We start from the raw sequence: 23,168 nt of genomic DNA on the forward strand, positions 1-23,168 counted from the left end.
ATATTAAAAAAATAAAAGCTGAATAGCATAATGTTAATATAAAAGCTGAATAGCATAACGTTTAATAACTCGAATCGCACAGTTGAATCTTTAATTCAATTTTTTGTGCAAAAACTTAAATCGACTGTCGTTTTTCGAGCGAACGACTCATATAATACATCTATCAAAACATTAACATAATGGTAACGAAGGAGCGACACATAGTCTAGTATTCATGCTTGCAGGTATTGGGCAGAGATGGAAGCGAACTGTTAAATACTTTTATACAGGAAATAGTATAGATGGATCTATTTATAAACCTTTAATATTAAAAATAATTGAAAAGAAGACAAACGAAATAGGTTTGCGTGTTCATGAAATTGTATCTGACATGAGTTCACCAAACCTAGCGATGTGGAAATCCTTTGGCATTAATGTTTCGAGATAGTCCACTATACAAAATAAATGTCAACACCCATTAGACAATACTTGACATCTGTTTTTTTTTCACGACGTTTATCTCGCATTAAAAAATTTAAAAGAAAGAATATTCAATCATATAAATGTTAATATTTCTTCAAAATTTGTTGAAAAATATAAATGGTCTACAAACGTCATGAACTCACAACATTTAATACAATTGCTTAATTTGTAAAAAGATTTGGACTTATTGCTTGTACCTAAGTTACAAAAGGAATATTTAGATAGATCTAAGCATTTTATGAAAATGAGGGTAAAGAGCGCATATCACGTTTTGAGTCAAGAAGTGAGTTCTGCGCTAAACTATCTAGCTGATGAATACGATCGACAAAAGTATAAAACAACTTCTTGGTTAGTTTCACAAATTGCAAAATGGTTTCAAATCGTTAGCGCCAGAAATCTCACTTTCACACTTACAAGGGGAGGCTACGACGTGATACCAATCGATTTGAACGAAACTCGTTGTAGCGATAGGTATTGATGTCGAGTAATATTGGGTAAAAGGATAAGATGCAATACTCAAGCGTTTGCGAGAAAACCTAAAATGAAAATTTTGAGCGCGTTATAAGCAAATGGAATAGAACGTTTTTTCAAAGAGCGCGTGGTCCAGCGGCTAAGTACCAGATACGTAACGTCAACATTGCGGGTTCAAATCTTTTTAAGTTTTTTTTTTTTTTTTTTTTTTTTTTATAATATGTGCAATCACGGGATCGCGTTCGCGGTCTAGTGCGCGTTAGTGGAGTGTGGAAGTGCCAGGAAATCGATTTGACCTTTTCTTATTCTTTGGAGAGAATTAACACCTTTATTTTTGGCGACGTTCTGTCAGAAGCGGCTTTACAATAATCTTAAATGACTCGAAGGAAGTACGAGACAAGAATTCTGTGCGTGTGCAACGAGATTACTGATCGAACGGCTTACGAGGGCAGAAACGATAGTGAGTGCGGGAGCCCCGGACACGCGGCTTTATCTCGCAGACCTTCTCGAAGATTCGGCGAGAGAAAAACAAAACGATGTTCGCCTCAAGACAAAGGCGATGACAATTTTGGAACGATTGGAGGGCAACATTGTTGTCGTGATTGTTTTGTGAGCGAGCGTTCGAACGGCTGCGACCGTTCGAGTCTATTGTTTCGAGCTCGCCTCTCGCCAAAGCGCGCGATCGAGAGAGCGTGGACGATCGCGATTGGCGCGCGGTCAGAGCAGCGCGGCTCTCGCGCGCTCTATTTAAACGCGATACATTATAATATAATCTCGGCACACGTGTAAGCGCGCACACACACTCATATATGTATATATACACACACACTGCGTTCCTTTTAATTCGCAACATAATAAAATGCTATTATGACACAATAAATGTACATTACATAAGTTAATACGCTTAATGGATTAATACGTCTATTTATTTTATTTTACAAAAATGAATCTTTTTATTTACGTTCTTTCTCTCTAGACCAAATCTTCTTCGTCACTGTGTAACGGAATTTCCCCTTCCCTTTTTATTCTTTGTTCTCTAGCCTGCCGACCCTTTTCCTTTCTACCTGCTTCGGGGGTATAACAATAAAAACGTTCAACAAAGGAGACATAAGGAGACATGTTAAACGTTATTTAAAAACAATAAGTTATTGTTCCAAAACATGTTTTACATTTATTTATATTGTGTATGGTAATTTTTCTACCGTAGCAATTCCACAAGTAGAGTGTCTAGAGAGAAAGAACGTAAATAAAAAGATTCATTTTTGTAAAATAAAATAAATAGACGTATTAATCCATTAAGCGTATTAACTTATGTAATGTACATTTATTGTGTGTCATAATAGCATTTTATAATTAAAAAAAAAAAAAAAAAAAAAAAACTTAACAAGATTTGAACCCGCAATGTTGACGTTACGTGTCTGGTACTTAGCCGCTGGACCACGCGCTCTTCGAAAAAACGTTTTATTCCATTTGCTTATAACGCGCTCAAAATTTTCATTTTAGGTTTTCTCGCAAACGCTTGAGTATTGCATCTTATCCTTTTACCCAATATTACTCGACATCAATACCTATCGCTACAACGAGTTTCGTTCAAATCGATTGGTATCACGTCGTAGCCTCCCCTTGTTAGTAAATACAATGAACAAAAATATAACAAAATCATAAATTTTTTATACAGATTTATCGATTTAATATCATCATTAAATTTCGGTGGAGAAAGCGATTGAAAGCCATTTCAAAAAGGTATTGTTATATCGACACTGTCAACAATCGAATTAGCCAAGTACTTACTTGAAAAAGGAAATTTTTGTTTTATGCGGTCGCTTTACACAAGATTATATCAAAAATTTATTTTCCGTGCTTAGGTCGAAACATTTGACATTGAATGCATTACAATTAAAAAGTAATTTAAAACTAGTCACCATATCTCAGTATATGAGACAAGTCACAAATAGCAATTATGATGAAGATGATAGGGGACATTTGCCCGATTTTTTAAAAATTATTGAAAATATCAAAAAGGAAAGTAATATTACAAGTAACGCTTGAAAAGGTCTCAGTACCTAATCTGTTAGCTTCTGACGTAATATTAAGTAATGTAGAAATTAATATATTAAATATAATATAGCCGGGTACATTATTATGAGTATTGTTAAAGCGAAGAAGGTATGCAATTGATGTATAAAATCTGCTGGTAGCAAAAAACAAAAAATAACATATTATAATAAATAATAGCTGTAAAGGCATTATAAAGAAAATACTTAATTTTTTGTTAATCAAAAAACGTTTAATTTTTTTCTTGAAATGGAAAAAATATTTTGATCTTTTAATACTAGTGTTCTTTTTAAAAATAATATTAACTTACATAAATTTTTTTAGTATAAAACTTAATAATATATCATTCTTTTTGCCTGAATGCCATAATCTAAAAAATTTAATTATTTCTAGATATATATATATATATATATATATATATATATGCAGCGTTTCGTTTAAAAATAAATTCTAAAAATAATCGTATAAATAAAAGTACAACATTAGCAAGTAAAATGATAGCAATTTGTTAAATAAAATATTTTTTATTTTTTAAGTAAAATTTGTTAAATAAAATATTTAATAAATACTTAATGTTGTAATGTTGTAAAATATTTTAACAGAAACTGATTTTAAATGTGTTGTATATTAAAGTTAATAAGTTTATTAAAGTTGTATGTTAAAGTTATTATTAATAAAATATTACTAACATTCTTTATTTTATAATATGGTATTGTGTTCTTAATTAGTCTACATATGTGTATGTATGTACATTTGTCTATATACAGGGTGATTCGAAAGAACCGTTTGTCCTTAAAATGTCGTATTCCTGAATGAATTCTGAGACGATTTTTCCTTTGCCAAAATTTTATCCGAAGCTTAGTTTTTAATTTATAAAAGGAAATAGTTAGCGAATTACGGCACGGGTACGACCGGTAGGCAGGAGCGGCGCAACTCATCCGACGCGGGCGATTACGCGAGGCGCTCGTTGCGATCAGCTGTTATCTACACGCGATGTGTGTGTGTGTGTGTGTGTGTGTGTGTGTGTGTGTGTGTGTGTACATACACCCTCTTTCTCTCTATCTCTCTCTCTCTTACTTATTCTTACCTCATAGAGATGTCTTCTGATGAATAATTGTACGACTGGAATGGATCACAACGTTGACGTTGACACACCGTGACATACCGAATAATAAACGATTCTTTTTTTATAAATTGTATTATCGACACTTTGACGAATACACTCACGCAATCAGAGAGAATTTTCTCTTAGAATTTACCCTGAGAATCATGATAATCATGGGACAATATGGTATGGAAAGAATTTTTTGAAAATTTCTCTAATTAATATTTATCACATTAAAAATAATAATATCTATCATAATAAAATATAAAATATGTTTGATTAATTTTACTATGCAGTTTAGTAAAATTAATCAAACATATTTTATATTTTATTATGATAGATATTATTATTTTTAATGTGATAAATAGTAATCAGAGAAATTTTCATAAAATTTTTTCCATACTATATTGTCTCACGATTACCATTATTTTTAGTGTAAATTCTAAGAGAAAATTCTCTCAGACTTGATCAAATATTATTTATTAATCGATCACAACACTCAATCACAATTCGCGGTTACTACCGATTAATTATTAAAAATTACTTTTAAAAAACGCGTTAAATGTACATTACTCGTCGCGGACAACAATACAGTCTACGACAACAGACTGCGGCGACGCCGACGCGACGATAATAATCGCGCGGCGTTGCCGAACGTGATTGACGCGAGATCCGCGAGACGCTACCGTGTCTTGTGATTAATCGAAGCCTTTGCATTATGAATGCGCTAATTTAGAAAATGTACAATAAAGTTATTAAAAAAAAAAGTATTATAACGTATTATAATACGTTATAATACTTTTTTTTTAATAACTTAACATTATACGTTTTGCTTTTTCTTTTCTCAGCGAGACGTGAGAAAAATAATTATTTTATGTTTTTTTATTGTTTTGCGAACAAGATGTTCCACGTATAAATATGTTGGTCGCTCTGAAAAGAGCGGATTGGTGTTGGTCGCTCTGAAAAGAGCGGATTGACTTTGGTCGCTCTGAAAAGAGCGGATTAATTTATAACTTTAAAAAAATTAAAATAGGTGCTCAAAATGAGCACCATCCATCCTTATGCAAGCTCTCATGCGTTTAAGTAAATTTAATTGGACGTTCTCCATTACTTCCTATTCGATATTCCAAATTGTATATCGCAATTTGGTTTCCAAGTTGTCGACGTCCTCGGGAAGCGTTTTGTAAATTGATTCTTTACAGTATCCCCTGTGACGTGGTCGTCACGACGCGCGACCGCCCCAGCCTAATCGCGGGGCAAAAAGCCAAGCGGTCACGCCAATCGCGAAAGAGCGAGAGAGAGAGAGAGAGAGAGAGAGAGAGAGCGAAACCGAAAATCCCAGAGAGACTGAGCAACACAGTATCAATTGTTACTAATTCGCGTGTATTTTACTTTATTTTTGGGAGCCTGACCGAGAGAGAATATTGTCGCTGGAGAAAGAGAGAGAGAGGTGTTGTCGTCGCAGGAAAGAGACAGCCGCGGTTGGAGAGATTAGCGAGATAAACATACTGCCGAGAACCGTAAAAACTGCCCTTCCTAACAACAAAGAAGGAAGCAAATACAGAGCGTCACGTAGGAATTCGGCCTTGACAATCTACTGACAGGAGATCCAGTGAGGCGCCCGACCGGGAAGATAACTTTCCTCCCGCGGGTTACCGCTCCGTCGGATACTGGACACAAGGCCACCGCGGGGAGGCCCGCGGCGCGAGGTCGCGAGGGCCTCGAAACCCCACGCAAATACCGCGCGAATAAATATATTTTGTCACCATCACGAGGGGTGCTGTGAACCCCCGTACGGCCTTGCTAATCTCGCGCGACGACGGTAGACGGCACGGCGCCGTAATTGGTTATCGCGTACGCATCCCGCGTGCGCAGCATTGATCCAGCTGTCGATTTTCGGGCCGATAGATCCGGCAGATTGGTGCGACCGCTCAACTTGGCGAGACGGGTGACGACCTAAGATCGACTCTGGCGATAAAGGCGAGCTCAAGAGGGACCAAGTCGAAGGGAGAAGTACCGGTGAGGCTACCCTTTCGTAAGCGTATCGAATAATTGTCACGTCTGTCACGGTGTTAATCCGAGTCTCGCCCGTTCTGACGCGATTGTCTTATTTAGTGAAGTTTTGTCGCGTGGGCTCTGCCTTACTAGGGAAACTATTTGGTGTACGAGCGATCGACGTCAAGCGGCGAGTACTTTCGCACCTTCGGGCAAGTGAATAATATTAACGCGAAATCTTCGTCTCTCTGGGATTCGATCATATCTGTCGCGTCTCATATTACACGATTGTCGCGTCTGTCTCTAATATTACTTCTGTTAGTGCGTATGTTTGTCGGATCTCGTTGTTGTATGCGTTATCCGGCTGTGTCCGGACGTCACCTTGTGTTAATCTCATCGCGGAGGAATTCGACATAAAGAGAGTGATAACGCAGTTCGCGACCACCGGCGAGCGCGTTAGAGAGAGATTACGAGCGAGAGAGCGAGCGTAGTCGAGCGCGCGAGTGAGAGAGAACGCGCGCGAGTGAGAGAGATTACGAGCGAGAGAGCGAGCGTAGTCGAGCGCGTGAGTGAGAGAGACAGCGCGCGGAAAAGATTCCGGCGCCCTCGATTCACCGGTGAATTCCGCCCGTCGGATCGCGAAAAATAGATTAATTCAGATATTGTATCACTCTCCAGTCTCGTCGCCGATCTGAACTTCCGATTGTTCGCGATCTAAGTCAGTTCGACAATGTCTATTTGTATGGTCGTGGTTATTCTTTCGCATTCTTTTATGCTATCGATGCGCGTATCTCGGACTTAAGCTTGTCGCGGATATAACTCTGTGTTCAATCGTCGAAATATTTTCTTTGGTATAGAATTTTGGATTTACTGTGTCTTGTATATTATCTTCCGTCTTTATAGTCATTTCTTTATTACTTTCATAGTTTTCCATTATACTTCATTATTAATATCAGTTCCAGTTATATTTTGTTATCTTCAACTTTTATTTATTATCTTTTGTTATATTAAATTTATTCTCTGATTATCATCCGCTATTATGTTTTTCTTTTATATTTATTTCTATTACATTGGTTTATAATAAACTTCATTATTTTGCTTTGCTTAACTAAATCGCGTACTGCTTTTCTTTAGTACTGTCAACTTAAATGTCTGTGTCGTCATTTCTGTGCTCATCACATCGCGAAAAGAGTGTACGTTCCTTCCGTTAGAACAATTTCGGCAACCCCACCCTGCCCCTCTGCCGTTAGGCGAGCTAGTTGGCCCGTAGCGGGATTCCCGGCCAAAACTTTGCGTTGGGTTCGCGATTTGTGGTTTGACGCGTGAAAGACCGCGTCTGGCGCCCAAAACTAGTCTCTCGCGAATAGCACGGCTGGCGTTCTGCTGCGGCACGCGCGGGACGACCCCGAGCTTAGTTCCGCCGCGTGAAACATTAAAACCCCTGTGTTTTGACGACGGCCAAGCTCCGTTCTTCCGGCTTTTAATCGAGTCGGGAGAAAAAGACGTCGCACCCCATAAAAAGAAATCAAGAGGATTAAGATCCGGGGATCTTGCGGGCCAACGTATCGGGCCATACCGACCCATCCAACGTCCAGGAAACTGCTCGTTCAAGTAGTTTGTTACAATCCTGGCATTGTGTGGTCCAGCACCGTCTTGTTGAAAGAACATTTTATTTCTTTCAAATAGTGGCACTTCTTCTAAAAAGTCTGGCAGATTTTCTCTCAAAAATTCCACGTACGTCTGGCCAGTTAAAATATCTGGTAGAATAACGGGCCCAAGTATTTGGGTACCCATTATTCCAGCCCAGATATTTATTTTCCAACGTACTTGGAAATTTTTGAGCCGCGTTACTCTGGGATTTTCTTCGCTCCAATAATGCATATTGTGCGAGTTAAAAATCCCTTCTTGTGTGAATAATGATTCATCACTGAATATCACACGGGAAGAAAATCTGGGATCTCGATCCACTTTTCTCAGAAAATTTTCGCAAAATGTTCGTCTTGCCTGATAATCTTCTGCTCGTAAATGTTGCACGCGTGTATAATGAAATGCGTACAACTTTTCTTCTTTAAGCGTTCTTTGTACTGTTGAGTACGATAAGTTGTGTTCTCGAGCAACCACCCGAATACTTGTTTCCGGATTTTGCTCGAAAGCACGTACAATTTGCTCCGTGTTTCGCAAATTTCTTGCATCACGATTTCTTCCTGTTTCGTGTTTATTCAGAAGGACACTGCCAGTCTCGTATAGTCTCTGAGCTGCTCGTAGTATGACAGGAGCTGACGGATGTCTTGCTCGATTTGGATATAATTCGGCGTATCGTCTTGCAGGTACGTGATACTGCCCGTGACACTCGCCAAGTGCCATTAGCATATCGTAGTATTCTTCGTTTGTGTACGCTGCCATATCGTCCTCTTAACGCTTGTAATAATCGAAGGATTATTGATTGCATTATCAATCTTCATTTTATTTATACAATCCGCGGGATGTCGCGATTTCTCCCTCCACGCCTTCCGCGTCGAATAGCGGCACGCGACACCCGCGACAGCGGCCTCCCGCGAATCGTATAAATATAAGATGCAGATCGATAATGCAATCAATAATCCATCTGCTCCCGTCATACGAAGAATTCAGAGAAAAAACGAGACTGGCAGTGTCCTTCCAACCAAACAAGAAAAAAAGTTGCACGCATTTCATTACACACGCGTGCAACATTTACGACCAGAAGATTATCATGCAAGACGAACGTTTTGCGAAAATTTTCTGAGAAAAGTAAATCGTTTCCCGAAGACGCTTCCCGAGGACGTCGACGACTTGGAAACCAGATTGCGATATACAATTTGGAATATCGAATAGGAAGTAATGGAGAACGTCCAATTAAATTTACTTAAACGCATGAGAACTTGCATAAGGATGGATGGTGCTCATTTTGAGCACCTATTATAATTTTTTTAAAGTTATAAATTAATCCGCTCTTTTCAGAGCGACCAAAGTCAATCCGCTCTTTTCAGAGCGACCAACACCAATCCGCTCTTTTCAGAGCGACCAACATATTTATACGTGGAACATCTTGTTCGCAAAACAATAAAAAAACATAAAATAATTATTTTTCTCACGTCTCGCTGAGAAAAGAAAAAGCAAAACGTATAATGTTAAGTTATTAAAAAAAAAGTATTATAACGTATTATAATACGTTATAATACTTTTTTTTTTAATAACTTTATTGTACATTTTCTAAATTAGCGCATTCATAATGCAAAGGCTTCGATTAATCACAAGACACGGTAGCGTCTCGCGGATCTCGCGTCAATCACGTTCGGCAACGCCGCGCGATTATTATCGTCGCGTCGGCGTCGCCGCAGTCTGTTGTCGTAGACTGTATTGTTGTCCGCGACGAGTAATGTATATTTAACGCGTTTTTTAAAAGTAATTTTTAATAATTAATCGGTAGTAACCGCGAATTGTGATTGAGTGTTGTGATCGATTAATAAATAATATTTGATCAAGTTTGAGAGAATTTTCTCTTAGAATTTACACTAAAAATAATGGTAATCGTGAGACAATATGGTATGGAAAAAATTTTATGAAAATTTCTCTGATTAATATTTATCACATTAAAAATAATAATATCTATCATAATAAAATATAAAATATGTTTGATTAATTTTACTAAACTGCATAGTAAAATTAATCAAACATATTTTATATTTTATTATGATAGATATTATTATTTTTAATGTGATAAATATTAATTAGAGAAATTTTCAAAAAATTCTTTCCATACCATATTGTCCCATGATTATCATGATTCTCAGGGTAAATTCTAAGAGAAAATTCTCTCTGATTGCGTGAGTGTATTCGTCAAAGTGTCGATAATACAATTTATAAAAAAAGAATCGTTTATTATTCGATATGTCACGGTGTGTCAACGTCAACGTTGTGATCCATTCCAGTCGTACAATTATTCATCAGAAGACATCTCTATGAGGTAAGAATAAGTAAGAGAGAGAGAGATAGAGAGAAAGAGGGTGTATGTACACACACATACACACACACACATCGCGTGTAGATAACAGCTGATCGCAACGAGCGCCTCGCGTAATCGCCCGCGTCGGATGAGTTGCGCCGCTCCTGCCTACCGGTCGTACCCGTGCCGTAATTCGCTAACTATTTCCTTTTATAACTTAAAAACTAAGCTTCGGATAAAATTTTGGCAAAGGAAAAATCGTCTCAGAATTCATTCAGGAATACCACATTTTAAGGACAACGGTTGTTTCGAATCACCCTGTATATATACAGGGTAGGGCATTTATAGTGACGCGGGCATATTTTTCGGAAACGAAGCGAGATATCAAAAAATGTTTCATACAAAAGTTGTAGGGTTCCAAGGGGGGCATAACACCGTGATCTTAGATTATTCTTGGAATGCGATTTTGAAGATTATTTCGAGGTCAATTTGGTTTTTTTAAATGGGAGGGTGTACTTTTTCTTCCGGAAATAAAAAGAGCGTTCAATTTTGAGTCTAAAAGTACTAGTATACTTGTGACCTAAAATTGATAGGTGTTATGCCCTCCTTGGAACCCTACAACTTTTGTCTGAAACATTTTTTGATATCTCGCTTCGTTTCCGAAAAATATGTCCGCGTCATTATAAATGCCCCACCCAGTATACATATATACATATATACATAAAATGCATAGCGTAAAGTTTAAGCGACTTGAAAATTCCGAGCATCGATGTTGGTTATGCGATTTTGATCGGGAAATGGCATCTTCAAGACTACCGATCGGTATTGGCTCAACTCTTCCTAGACCAACTCTAAATAGCATATAATAAGCAGCACATAACATTGGACCCGCGAGTGGGCTGTCGCTATTCGCCGCGTGCTTGTAGGCACGCGAATTGGCACGGCCAATGTTTTTTAATTAATTTCTCATTAATTATTGTGAATATCGCAAATTGGTAGAGAACTATTCTACTAGGTTTAATCTGCTCTATCTGCACCGGACGGGTTGGGCGCGAATTATTGGACATCCTGTATATATATCATATATATACAGAGTGTCCATAAAGTCAGTCCCTACCCTCTATATTTTGGAAACGGCTGAAAATTAAGAAAAAGCGCGAAATACGTGTTTGATTATTTCGAGGGGTTATTCTTTTAAGGTGGTTGCGGGGATTAGGTTAGGTTTTCTCTCCAAAGTTAGTTTAGGTTTTTCCTCCAGAGTGGTGCTTCAGGGGAAGACCCCAACTCAAAAATTTTAAAACCACCCATATTGTAGTATATCGTTTGAAAGAGCATAAAAAAAGAAAAATTTTTGGCGCAAACCGAACGTTGATCGTTGAACGTTGACCCGTTCAGGAATTATTTAGTCAAAGTTCGGAAAAGATCAATTTCAAAAAATCGTTACTCCCATTTGGAAAATTGTAGAAAAACGTTCGAGATTTGAAAATGATCGTCTTCTTAGTTTCTTTCCATAAAAAATTCAGATTTGTCTTTAAGGTTTTTTCAGTTCGAAAAAGAAATCCAAGCAAGACTGAATTTAACAAGTTGCTTGATTCTTTTTCGAACTGAAAAAAAACTTCAAGGTCAAATCTAAATTTTTTATGGAAAAGACTTAAAAATACGAACACTTTTACACCTCGAACTCTTTTTTAGGATTTTCCAAATGGTAGTAACCAATTTTAAAATTGGCTTTTTTCGAACTTTAATCCTAAATAACTCCTGAATGGGTCAACGTATCAACCTACGGTTTACGCCAAAAATTTTCTTTCTTTATGTTCTTTTAAATCATATCGTATAATGTAGAAGATTCTATTTAAAACGTTTGAGTTAGGGTTTACCTGGGGTATTCCCTTGGGGAGACAACCCTCACAATTCTCTTAAAAGAGTAGCCTCTCAAAATGATCAAACACGTATTTTTCGGTTTTTCATAATTTTGAGCAGTTTCCGAAATATAGGGGATGGGGACAGACTTTATGGACACCCTGTATAATTACTATACTATTAATAATTTTATATCACTATCACTTTTTTCCATGTATTGCTCTAATATATTTTCATAATCGTTAATTACTTTATCATTTTTCTTCTTGTCACATTATATTCATATATGTACATACACTTATAAACATAAGATTTTGTCTCTTAAGCGTTTTACACATTTAAATGAATAATTGTACATGTGAATACCGCTTGAGGAACAAAATCACTTTGTGTATATGTGTGCAAGTATATATACGTATATCTTACATATATATAGTATATACATATATATTAGTCTGAATCATGAAATAAGAGTAAGGAGACTTATCTATAAATTGAAAGTGACGAAAAATGTTTTGTATATGGCCAATGGAATAATTTGGACCATTTCATCGCTATCTCAAAATTGTAAATGATAAATGATGAGACGAAAAGATTAGAAATGCATGGTCACAGCGGAATGTATAAATATAAAATTGAAAGAAAAACAAATAAATAAAAATAAAGTTATAAATCTTTAAAAGAAAATTTTCAAAATTTTATATTAATATATGTGTGTGTGTATATATATTATTGTGTATTTTATGTTTTATCATATTATATTATATTATATATTTATTTAAATTTATTTTTTTTATTATTTATTTTTTATTTTATATTAAATTTTATATTAATTGTATTATAATATTGTTAATAACTAAATATTAATATTAATCTATTTGACCTGCAAATAATATTAGGTTTTAAAAACTAAAAGTTTAGTTAAAGTTCATGCTAAAATAAATTCTATAATTTTTTCCTAATATTGCGATTACAAAATTTATTGTAACTATACTCATTTAAAAAAATGTATTATCAAAATTATTTATTAACCAAACACTACACACTTAGGGTGCCTTCACATGCGGCTTAAGATGCGTACGCGCGTACTGCTGCGTACCTTGCGTATTCTAGTAATATGCCAGAACTTACGCCATTTAAAAGTACCTTATTCACATGGAGCGTATTTCGTTAAATTTCGCGTAAAGCGTAACTAGCTTAACCAATAACAGAGCAGGCTTTCTGTTGTACAATAGAACAGAAATACTAAATGGATTCTCGATTGGTTGTTATTATTTAGGCGTATTGTTAAATACGCGCCATGTGAATTAGATACTTGGTGCTTAGTAAAATGTGCGCGTAATCATACGGTTAAGTACGTATTCGTTGCCATAACAGAAGAAGAAGGTTAAGTACGTATGTACGGTGAAGTAAATGAGGTGCAGCGTATATAAATAAAAGGTATATAAATAATAAATAATAATAAATAAATAAGAAAATATATAAATAAATAAATAAAAATAATATTTTAACAGGTTTCACACGTATAGTTCTGCGATTAAATACTCAAAAGTACTAATAATAATTATTAATTTTGATAAACTAATTAAAAATAAAATATTCTAATTTTTATTATTTTAATCTTTATTAGATAAGTATATTTTTAAAGAACTCGTTTTTCAGGTTAATCGATCTCGAGTCGATAGATTTCAGCCACAACAAGATGACTCTCAAAGGACGACGGTCCATGTGCCAAACCCTCCTCCACGTGGTGAGAGTTGGAAACGTCGAGGTACCCCCTCGGCGGCTAACGGGTCACTGGCTTCGGGCAGAGCGCATATATCGCTATGTGTCTCTGGACACTGGCGTGATCGCTTGATATCCCTTCGAATGCTGCGGTCACAGCCGAAAACTGGGCGAATGCCCGGTCGATAGGCTGGGGGTAATTATCCTTAAGCCGTGGCAGGGGATGTCGGGTGATCGCAAAGGTGTCATCGCGGCGCATTAGGCGCAATCTCGAGGAAGCTTGTTCCTCGGGATGGCCGACCTGAGGAGGAAGGAAATATAGCTTGGCTTGTTTCCGAATCTGAGGGAGAACCGGCTCGGGTGCCTTGCTTGCGGGGTGCTCACGGAGAGGTGGCGGCTTGGTGGGAGGCGAGGCACGCCTCGACGAGCCTACTGGGAACAGCCATCCTCTCCGCTAGTAGGTTGCGCCTCCGGGGTCGGAGATGCTCGGGCAGGAGCGGCCTCACTGCGCGTCCTGGCTGACGGTGATGTACCGGTGGGCTTTGGCCGTGCCGGGGTGATCTGTTGGCTGGGATTCGCGGATCGCCTGAGGTCTGCACGCGTTACCCGCTCCGCATGGGGCTCGAAAGAGACCCAAGTAGAGTGGGTGATGAGGGTTGTGCTTCACCCTCCGGAAATACGGAAGCACACTTACATCGAGTCACTTATGTCGAGACACGGATGCCCACCGGGGCGCGGTGATGTCAAGTGAAGGGGGATCCCGGAGCCTGACATCGCCAGCAACAGGGGTCCGCCTCCCCCTCGTATAAAAACTCGGAGGCGGGGACACGGGTAGAGATGATGATGGTTCTCTGGGTCTTTACTCAGAGGGCAATGCATCATACAAACAGGGGTCCGCCTTTCCCCTCGTATAAAAACGCGAAGGCGGCCGGTGCTGGGATGTATTCGAAATGGAAACATCCTGGTTAAATGGCATGGTCTGACCGGTGGACGGGCACGTGCTCCTGCGATTTCGGTTGTTCCTTGTGTCGGGGTGGGTCCCTGGTGAGCCCCCTCACCCCATATGACACTTGGAGCGGCCCACCTCCCCTCTTCTGTCAGAGGCTAGGTGCCAAGAGGGGTTTCGCAGGAGAGGCGACTCCCTGCCAATACAGATGTCTGTCTAGTGGGGATCACTCGGTCCACTATAAACATTCGGCGAGTGACACGCGATCGGGGGGGGTGTCTGTCTAGCAGGTGTACAGGCTCCTCCCCCAAACGAGAGGTATGTCCGGGCAGAGGGACATTTTGGGGTGGACGGTCTCTGCGGGGACCCGAAATCTATCGCACCCTCCTGGGTGGCACTCTCTCGTCGGTCGCCACCTTGTCGTGGTGAGAGGGCTCACCCAGTACACTGTCGTACTGGGTGCTAAGAGCGACCAGTACCAAGAATTCTTGGTACAAGGCCTTTTCTTGTTTGGAAAGGCGGTATGTGTGTGTGTGTGGATGTATGAATGAGGGCAGGACGGGCTCTATAGGGTTGGTACCCAACCGTCCTATGGGTGGGATCCCCAGAAAGAAAAGCCAATACTTTCACTTTTTTATCATGACGGACACAATGAAAGAGAAGAAGTTTACCGTCACAGCGGGGTCGGATACCGCAGTGGCCGGTGAGAGGGGTTGTATTGTCCCGGCAACCCCCTCATCGTCATCCAGCGTCGGGCCTCCACGGGAGTTGGAAGCGAGTTCCCGTGGTGAAATGGCGATCTGCTTCACCAAGGATGGGCCTAAAGCCGTTCAATTGCGGGGGAAGCATAAGCCTAAGGCTAGTACTTCCCAGCCGATTGTGCGGCTAACAAGGTTGGACAGAGGCGGAAAGGCCACCTCAAGGACCGCTCCCTTGACCAAAGGAGCGAGCAAGAGCCAAGCCACCACTGCGGCGAAGGGGCAGGTGTACACCTCCCCGGACCCCCAGTGGGAACATTCTTCCTCCTCCGCCTCGTCTTCAGATGCGGAGGAGGATATGGATGTGGACGTGGAGGAAGTCTCCGAGGAGCAAAGGAAAGCGGCGGAGGCTGTGGAAAGAGGCCGGGGGCGGCCTCCAACAACCTCGGAGTACGCAGGTATGACGGCGGCCCGCGCGGACCGCCTGGCTATCCTGGAGAAGGAGGTACGCTTAAAGGAGGCATTGTACGTTTTAGACGCTAGCACTCCACCCAAGCGTACTAGAGGAAGGGACAGCCTTCCCACGGAGGAGGAGCTGAGGGTTGTGCTCCAAGCGCAGAAAACCTCAGAAATTTATACCAAGGCATGTAGACACCTGATGGCTGTGGATAAAACCTCGGATGTGTCTAAGGGTCTACAATCGACCCTTAGCACTGCGCTAAGGAGAGCAGCGCGGGAGGTCCAGGCGGCATTGGGTGTCCTGATGGAGAGAGCGCGCAGTGCCTCAGAGGAGCCGGTTCCCTCGCAGGAGCTCTGCGCTCTGAAGGTATATGCAGAAACTCTCAAGAGGGGGAAGGAGAAGGCGGAGGTGGAGATAGACGACCTGAAAAGGTCGCTGGCGGAGGTCAAGGCAGAGCTTGCCACCGCTAGAGCTTCCGTCTCTCCATCGCGTCGACCCCCTGCCCTGAAGCGAAAGCTCAGGACCAGGGACATCTACATCGACCAGGAGGAGGAGAGTGACCAACCGGTTAGGGACATGGAGTGGTGCCCGAACATCCCGGCGCCAGTCACAGCTCCAACAGCAGTGGACAGGGGGACTTCTCCCGATCCAACCGCAGCGGAGGATAATCCGACTAGTGGACTGAGTGTCCAAGAAGTCGAGGCTCTCCTGGACCAAATCAGGGAGCTGAAAGAGGAGGTGGACAGCACGCGGACCGAGATGGCGGAAGTTCTCGACTCCTCCATCGCGGCGATGCGGGGGTGTCGGGACGAGAATAGGGAGCTTCGCAAGAAGCTGGGACTTCGGGAGGGGGATAAACTTCCTACAACCGGGGTTGCACGGGGGGGAAATACTGTTGGGGGTCCATCGTCTTCGGTGAAGAAGGGGGGGGATCTCACGCAGCGGGGAATCTTAATGGTTCTGGGGGGGATACGAAGGACTTATGGTCCAAGGTAGTTGGAAGAAAGTCCGAGAACGCCGATAAGCGGCAACCACGGGCAACCAAGGGGTCTGCGGCTCCGCAAGTCGGTGGGCAGACGGGACCCGGTCAAGCGGCGAAACCCGACAAGAAGCGCCGCAAGACATCGCGGAGAAAGAGGAAGAAGGGCCCGCGAGCTCCCGCAACCGCGGCCGTAACGGTCACGATCGCGGAGAGAGAGGGCAGTGACCTGTCCTACGCCCGGGTGATGGGCGAGGCGAGAGAGAAGATCTCCCTCCAAGACCTCGGCATCGCGGGGTCGAGGCTCAGGCCATCGATGATGGGGGGTCTTGTCATCGAGATCCCCGGTAAAGACCGGCTCTCAAAAGCTCGGCAGCTGGCCGAGCGGATGAGGGAGATCTTCAAGGAGAAGGAGGAGGTGAGGGTCACGCAGCCCCAGAAGACCGCGGAGTTGAGGGTCAGGGGCCTCGACGTGGCCTCCACCTCCAAGGATGTCTCCCTGGCAATCGCCGCGGAGACGGGATGTTCAGAGGAGCTCATCCGAGTGGGGGAGATCCGGCGCAGCGCCGACATTGGCCCAGGCTCAGCCTGGGTCAGCTGCCCGATATCGGTGGCCAGCAAGCTGGCCAGAGTGGGGAAGCTGCAGGTCGGGTGGAGCAGGGTCAGGGTTGAGACCCTGAAGCCTCGGCCCGTCTTTTGCTACCGGTGTCTCGGACATGGTCATGTCCGGGCCCGGTGCAAAGCAGCCGTTGACCGCAGCACCGCCTGCTACCGGTGCGGAGAGCTGGGTCACAGCGCTAAGGGGTGTTCGGCGCAACCCAAGTGTCTGGCTTGCGCTGACTTGGGCTTGCCAGCCGGACACCGACTGGGTGGTAGAGGGTGCAAACCCAAGCCACCCTCGAGGAGGAGAGAGGACGTGCCACTTGCAGAGAGGATAGCCACGGCTTCCTCGAAGCAAGTGATTACGAAGGCGAAACAGCCCGGTACACTCGCGGCGAAGCGAGTCCCTGCCGGGCCATTAGCATCGTCCTCTGGCCTGAAGAAGATACTGGCCAGTGTGAGGGAAGTGACGGAGGCTATGGAGACTGACACATAGTCAGCCTCATAGACCACCATCCTTAAGTCTGAGGATGGAGTAAACCTCCCAGTTAAGGGGGGTTTACGGGGACTGCAGAGCCACAAGTCGGGGGACTTGTGGGTCATTGCACGCAGTCCCCCGTGAGGAGGAGAGTGTGGCGCGACACCCACCTCTCCTCACGAGGAGTGAGACAACTCATGTCTCCCTCCTCGCGAGAAGGGCGCGAAACAACCGCGCAGCCTGAGTCGTTCTCGGAGGTTATGCAATAGCGGTTCCCGAGATCGACTCGTCAGGCCGAGTGTCGCCGTCTGGTTTTTAGTGGGTCGGGGGTCGCTTTTACCCCCAGCCCCACATAACCCACCTTGCCTCCCCCGAGGCGGGTGGGTATGCGGTTGCGCATTTTCCAGACGCTAAAAAAAAAAAAAAAAAAAAAGCCACAACAAGATCGTGTTTCTTGACGTGGTTATCTTCCGTGCCAATCAAAAGCTAAGGTCGATCGATCTTTCGTAGGTTTGGGGACTTGTGAAAGAATGTCGATAGAATCGAACGTCCGTGGAGAAATACTTGTAGGTGTAGATGTTCGTGAAAAAACATAGGATGTCTGTAGAGAATTGTTATCCGAAATTTGAAGCGTTGTTAAAGGCCCAGCTGTAATATTACCCTCATATTGCTCGTTTTCAGTGTCAAGTGAAATTACTTCATCATTTTTAGCATTAGCATCTGTCAACGAACTCACTGTCCTAGAATATCATAATAAATGGATTACACATGTGACAAATTCTCTTTAATTTCTGATAAAATAGAAATAATATATATAAGAATATTAAAGAGTAAGAACTTACGGCCGTGTCTGCAATGAATCGTTTAGAAATGCCATAAGCTCATAATATTGAAATTTAGATTTATTTTCAATGGCATTAGCGCTAGATCCGCTAGGTACATACGCCCGAACCTTCTTACGAGCTTTTATATAATTGTCTCGTAAATACTTCCATCTAGCCTCATTCATTTATATATGCAATAAAATAAGAAAAAGATTTTTCTAGATGATTAAATATACCTTGTAGTATGTTCGACACTTCTATCCATAATGCTTTTTTGCGTAACAGTGTCCTCTCTGAAGCAGGTACACGAAGATCATATAAGCTAGGTTTGCTTCTAACTGCTTCGATTAAGAGTTCGTTTAAATTTTCTTTTTTGCCAACCGTTGAATTGTTTTTAACTGTTAAATATAATTATATTTTTTAATTTATTTAATAGAGTGAAATGAGTGAAAAGATATGTATAGTAATCATTGAAAAGATATGTATAGTAATCATTGAAAAGATATGTATAGTAATCATTGAAAAGATATGTATAGTAATCATACCTATTGTCACGACATAGTTTTCGTCAACATTGATATGGTCTATTCCTTCTATGTAATCTTTGAAGCACTCGTGCTCAGCAAAGTTTGTGGTAAATTTAAAAATCCATCCACAGTATCCACATTTGTGCTGTATTAAAAAAGAAATATGTAAGTGAAGATACATAAGACAACAGGTTGCTCAAACTCGTCCAGCATGCAAATGAAAAAATAATTATTGGACACACACGCTGGGCCATAAAATATTCATTCAATACTTACAATTAGACATAATTCATTGCTTGCATGATATAACGAAATAATTTTAAGATTTACTTGGTGAATATTATTTTCAGAATTTCTCAGAACAATTTTTATATTCCTTTTTCTGAATATTTTTGAAAGATGCGTCAATTCGTATAAAAATTCGAACTTTCTCAGAAAATTTTAAGATTTTCTATATGAATTGGCACATCTTTCAGAAATGTTCAAAAAAAGAAATCTAAAAAATTTGTTATGAGAGATTCTGAAAATAATTTTCACCAGAGATAACCTTAAAATTACTTTGTTATATTGTGCAAGCGATGAATTACATCTAAATTGATAATTTTTATTTATATAAAATTTGTTCTTACCCGAATTTGGTTCATTTTTTTCAGCACACATCGAAACACATTCAGCACGAACGAAAATTATGCTTCTTCTTAAATGTTTAACGGCCTCGGGTGACCAATGTTTTATCTTGTCGGCCATAAGGAGAAAAATATGCGTAAATAAACTGGTTGCCTATGCGACTTTCGGCGGCTTACGCAAAAAATTGAATTTAGCGTATCGGCATTACGTTAAATAACTAGGTGAATTTGCGTATGATAACTAAAACGATGTGATTGGTTGATGAGTTTGGCGTAAGTTACGCGTACGCATCTTACGCCGCATGTGAAGGCACCCTTACTAATTAATAACACAATTAAACATAACACTATATACATATACAATATTCAAGATGGCGATCTAATGATTCAAATTATTCTATATTCGGCAAACCTGGCCACGTAGGGAATATTTTTCGTGTGATCAACTTTTTTCTCTCTACACTATCAAGATAACCCTCTTTACTTTTACTTTATGATCTGAATCTGACGAAAAAAAAAATAAAAATGAAAATGATTACAATTTTGATATGATATTATCATTTCTCAGAATTAACAGCACCAATCTTATTGTAGTATAACTGATCAATTGAAAGTTTGTATTCATATTATATAATAAAAATGCCATTAAATTTTTTAATACAGCATTAGTTCCTGAAATATCTTGATCGAAAGTTTTATTTAAGTCATTTGATCTGAAATTTCAGATAAGCTACTTGGTAGCGCCGCGACTTCTGTGCATAGGCAAAACTATTGACAAGCGAGAAAGTATTTTTATATGTACTTGGTATCTCAACGCTACCGCGTCGTTTGATGGTAGCGCCTATAATTTGAGAGTTATTATTTATATAGTAAAGTGCACATTAATATGTTTTCTTGCAGTTTATGGAAAAATATATTTACAAGTAATAAATTTCTGATTCAGCATGTACATTCATCATCCTTATTATACAAATTATACATATAAAAAAGCTAATTGTGAAAGAGCATTTGTTTTCCTACATTCTTTTATAAATTATAGAAATAAAAATCATTCTGAAATTTATAACATTAAAGATATAGAATAAGATAATTATGAACAAAATTAGAAATTTTAAATGAGACAGAATTAGTTGATGAAGAGATTGAAGAATATGTTTCAGAAAAAAGTAATAATTTTTTGACGAAAACGACTTTAAAACGCAAGTTTTTAATGAATGTGCAGGTCTCATATTTAAATATTATAACAATTTAAATATATAAAAAATAACTGAAATAATTCACATTACATTTGATTAGATTCTAAATGTTAAAAGAAATTAGAAAATAATTATTTAGATACTGCAAGATTAAAACATATTTTATATATACAATCGTTTTATGATTTCTTTTCTGAAAATTATCAGCTTAAGCATTTAATTCAATGTCACTTTTACTTCATCAATTATCCTTCTTAAAAATTATATCGTTCGTGAAAAATTTGTTTTAAGAGGCAAGTTTGGGAACAAAACTCTTGATTTTATAAAAGAAAATATTCAATGTGTGTTCCAATTTCCAGTTTCAAAAAAATTTTTTGAATTTACTTTTTGAATCTTATATTTTCACAATGAAGTAATGCAAACGGTATTAAATAAAAAAAAATAATTTTCAATGTTATTCAAATCCAGTTTTGGAAAAGTGACATAAAGTCTGACGATAATAAGATAAATTACAAATTCAAAAGGAGGCTATATGGAGCCACGCGTAGGGTGTAGGTACGCAAATATTAAAAACAAACTTGTTGGAAAAACAAATTTATTGAATCTAAACGTTTCGGTCCTTTCTTTGGACCTTCTTCAGTAAATTTAATGCAATAAATAATAATGGGGAATCTACATACTACCGCACGTAGCGCAAAAGCCGTGAGCCCTCCCTATCGATATCCCATTAGATAGACAAAGTGACATAATATGTCATGAGGTACTCAAAAGTGGACTATAATGACGAGTATAGTTCCGAGGAATTTCCGAAAGGGGGCTCACTCTTACTCACACACTCATCAATCGCACGTTCACACGACCGTACGCGGACGCGCCCGACGCACGAGTGAAGAAGATATTCGTTCTGATGCTATTTATAAGGCGCCCTACCACGGCTCATAGCCTGTTATCGAAGTCAATGTCAAACAATGTGTGGAATTTATTTCTCCTTCTCTCTCTCTCCCTCTCCCTCTCCACTCTCTCTCTCTCCCTCTCACTCCCACCTCTCTCTCCCTTTCCCCCCTCCGTCTCTCTCCCTCTATCACTGTCCCCCCTTCCTCTCGCTCCCAACCCTTTCTCTATCTCCTTCTCTCAAACATACGATGTATGGAGATTAATGTTACAAATGATTTATGGCTCTCTAAAGGAATTCGATAACAACTAAACGAAGACCGTCTTTCAAGAAATTTGAGGCATATTTGTCACAACAGATATATATGCTTGACTTAGACACTCTGTGTCTTCTTGTCGGTTTAGGCCATTTATCTGGCGCCTGATAAACAGCATCTCTGAAACAAGTCTCTTCCTTAGAAACGGTTCCTCATCCAAGATCTCAACGTTATCCCAATTAAATTCGTGGTTATTCAGCCTGTGATCCATGATCACGGATTTTTGCGCGGTATTTCTTTTTATGTGATTTCTGTGCTCCCTAATGCGTGTTCTCAACTGCCTGCTAGTCTGACCGACATAAGAGGCATTACAATTTTGACATGAAATTTTGTATACAACGTTATTATGCCAATCTTTCTGCAGTGTGTCTTTATGCACGCGGATAAACGAGCGTAACTTATTCAAACCTGTGTAGGACATTTTTACATCTAGATCACGGACCACATGGCTAAACCGCTCGGACCATTTGGGTATGTATGGGACATTAAAATATGCAACGCGAGCCGAATTAGTATCAGGTATTCTGTTAGCGTCACCTGAATTATTATTTTTATTTCTCGCAAACAAAGTCCTAAGCCTTTCGTGAAATGTTTCAAAAATCAGTTGTAATGGATACTTATTATCACGTAACACCCCAATGACCAATTCGAGGTTTTTTTGGTGATATCTTGGATGTGATAACCAGAAAGCCCTATCTATTAGGCCAAATATTGTGCCTCTCTTGTGGCAGAGAGGGTGACAGGAGTAATAATTCAGATATCTTCCCGAAAATGTTGGTTTATGATACCAATCGAATTCAACGTATCCCTGGTTTAGAATGAATGTAACATCCAAAAAATCGAGTCTATTGCCTCCCTTTTCCAAAGTAAACTGTAATCTGTTATGACACGCGTTAAACTGTCTTAGTATCTCCTGGCTCATCCCGGGAGGGACGGCCAACGCGATATCATCAACATAGCGTACGTACTCTGCGTTGATACCACTGCTT

At 40.1% G+C, this 23,168-nt stretch overlaps 1 protein-coding gene across 1 annotated transcript; it reads right to left on the reverse strand.

Moving 5' to 3' along the window:
- Nucleotides 1–18,799: 18,799 nt before the first annotated feature.
- LOC145938640 (uncharacterized) lies at nt 18,800–19,805 on the reverse strand (the record flags this gene model as incomplete). Its single annotated transcript, XM_083042412.1, has 3 exons — nt 18,800–19,020; nt 19,168–19,294; nt 19,779–19,805. Coding segments are annotated over 3 exons (375 nt in total), but the record flags the coding sequence as incomplete, so codon positions are not given.
- Nucleotides 19,806–23,168: the final 3,363 nt, after the last annotated feature.

The sequence above is a fragment of the Prenolepis imparis genome, unplaced genomic scaffold (genome assembly GCF_030444845.1).
Source record: "Prenolepis imparis isolate NDT839.2.m4 unplaced genomic scaffold, iyPreImpa1.0 SCAF_7, whole genome shotgun sequence".
Classification (NCBI taxonomy): Eukaryota; Metazoa; Arthropoda; class Insecta; order Hymenoptera; family Formicidae; genus Prenolepis; species Prenolepis imparis.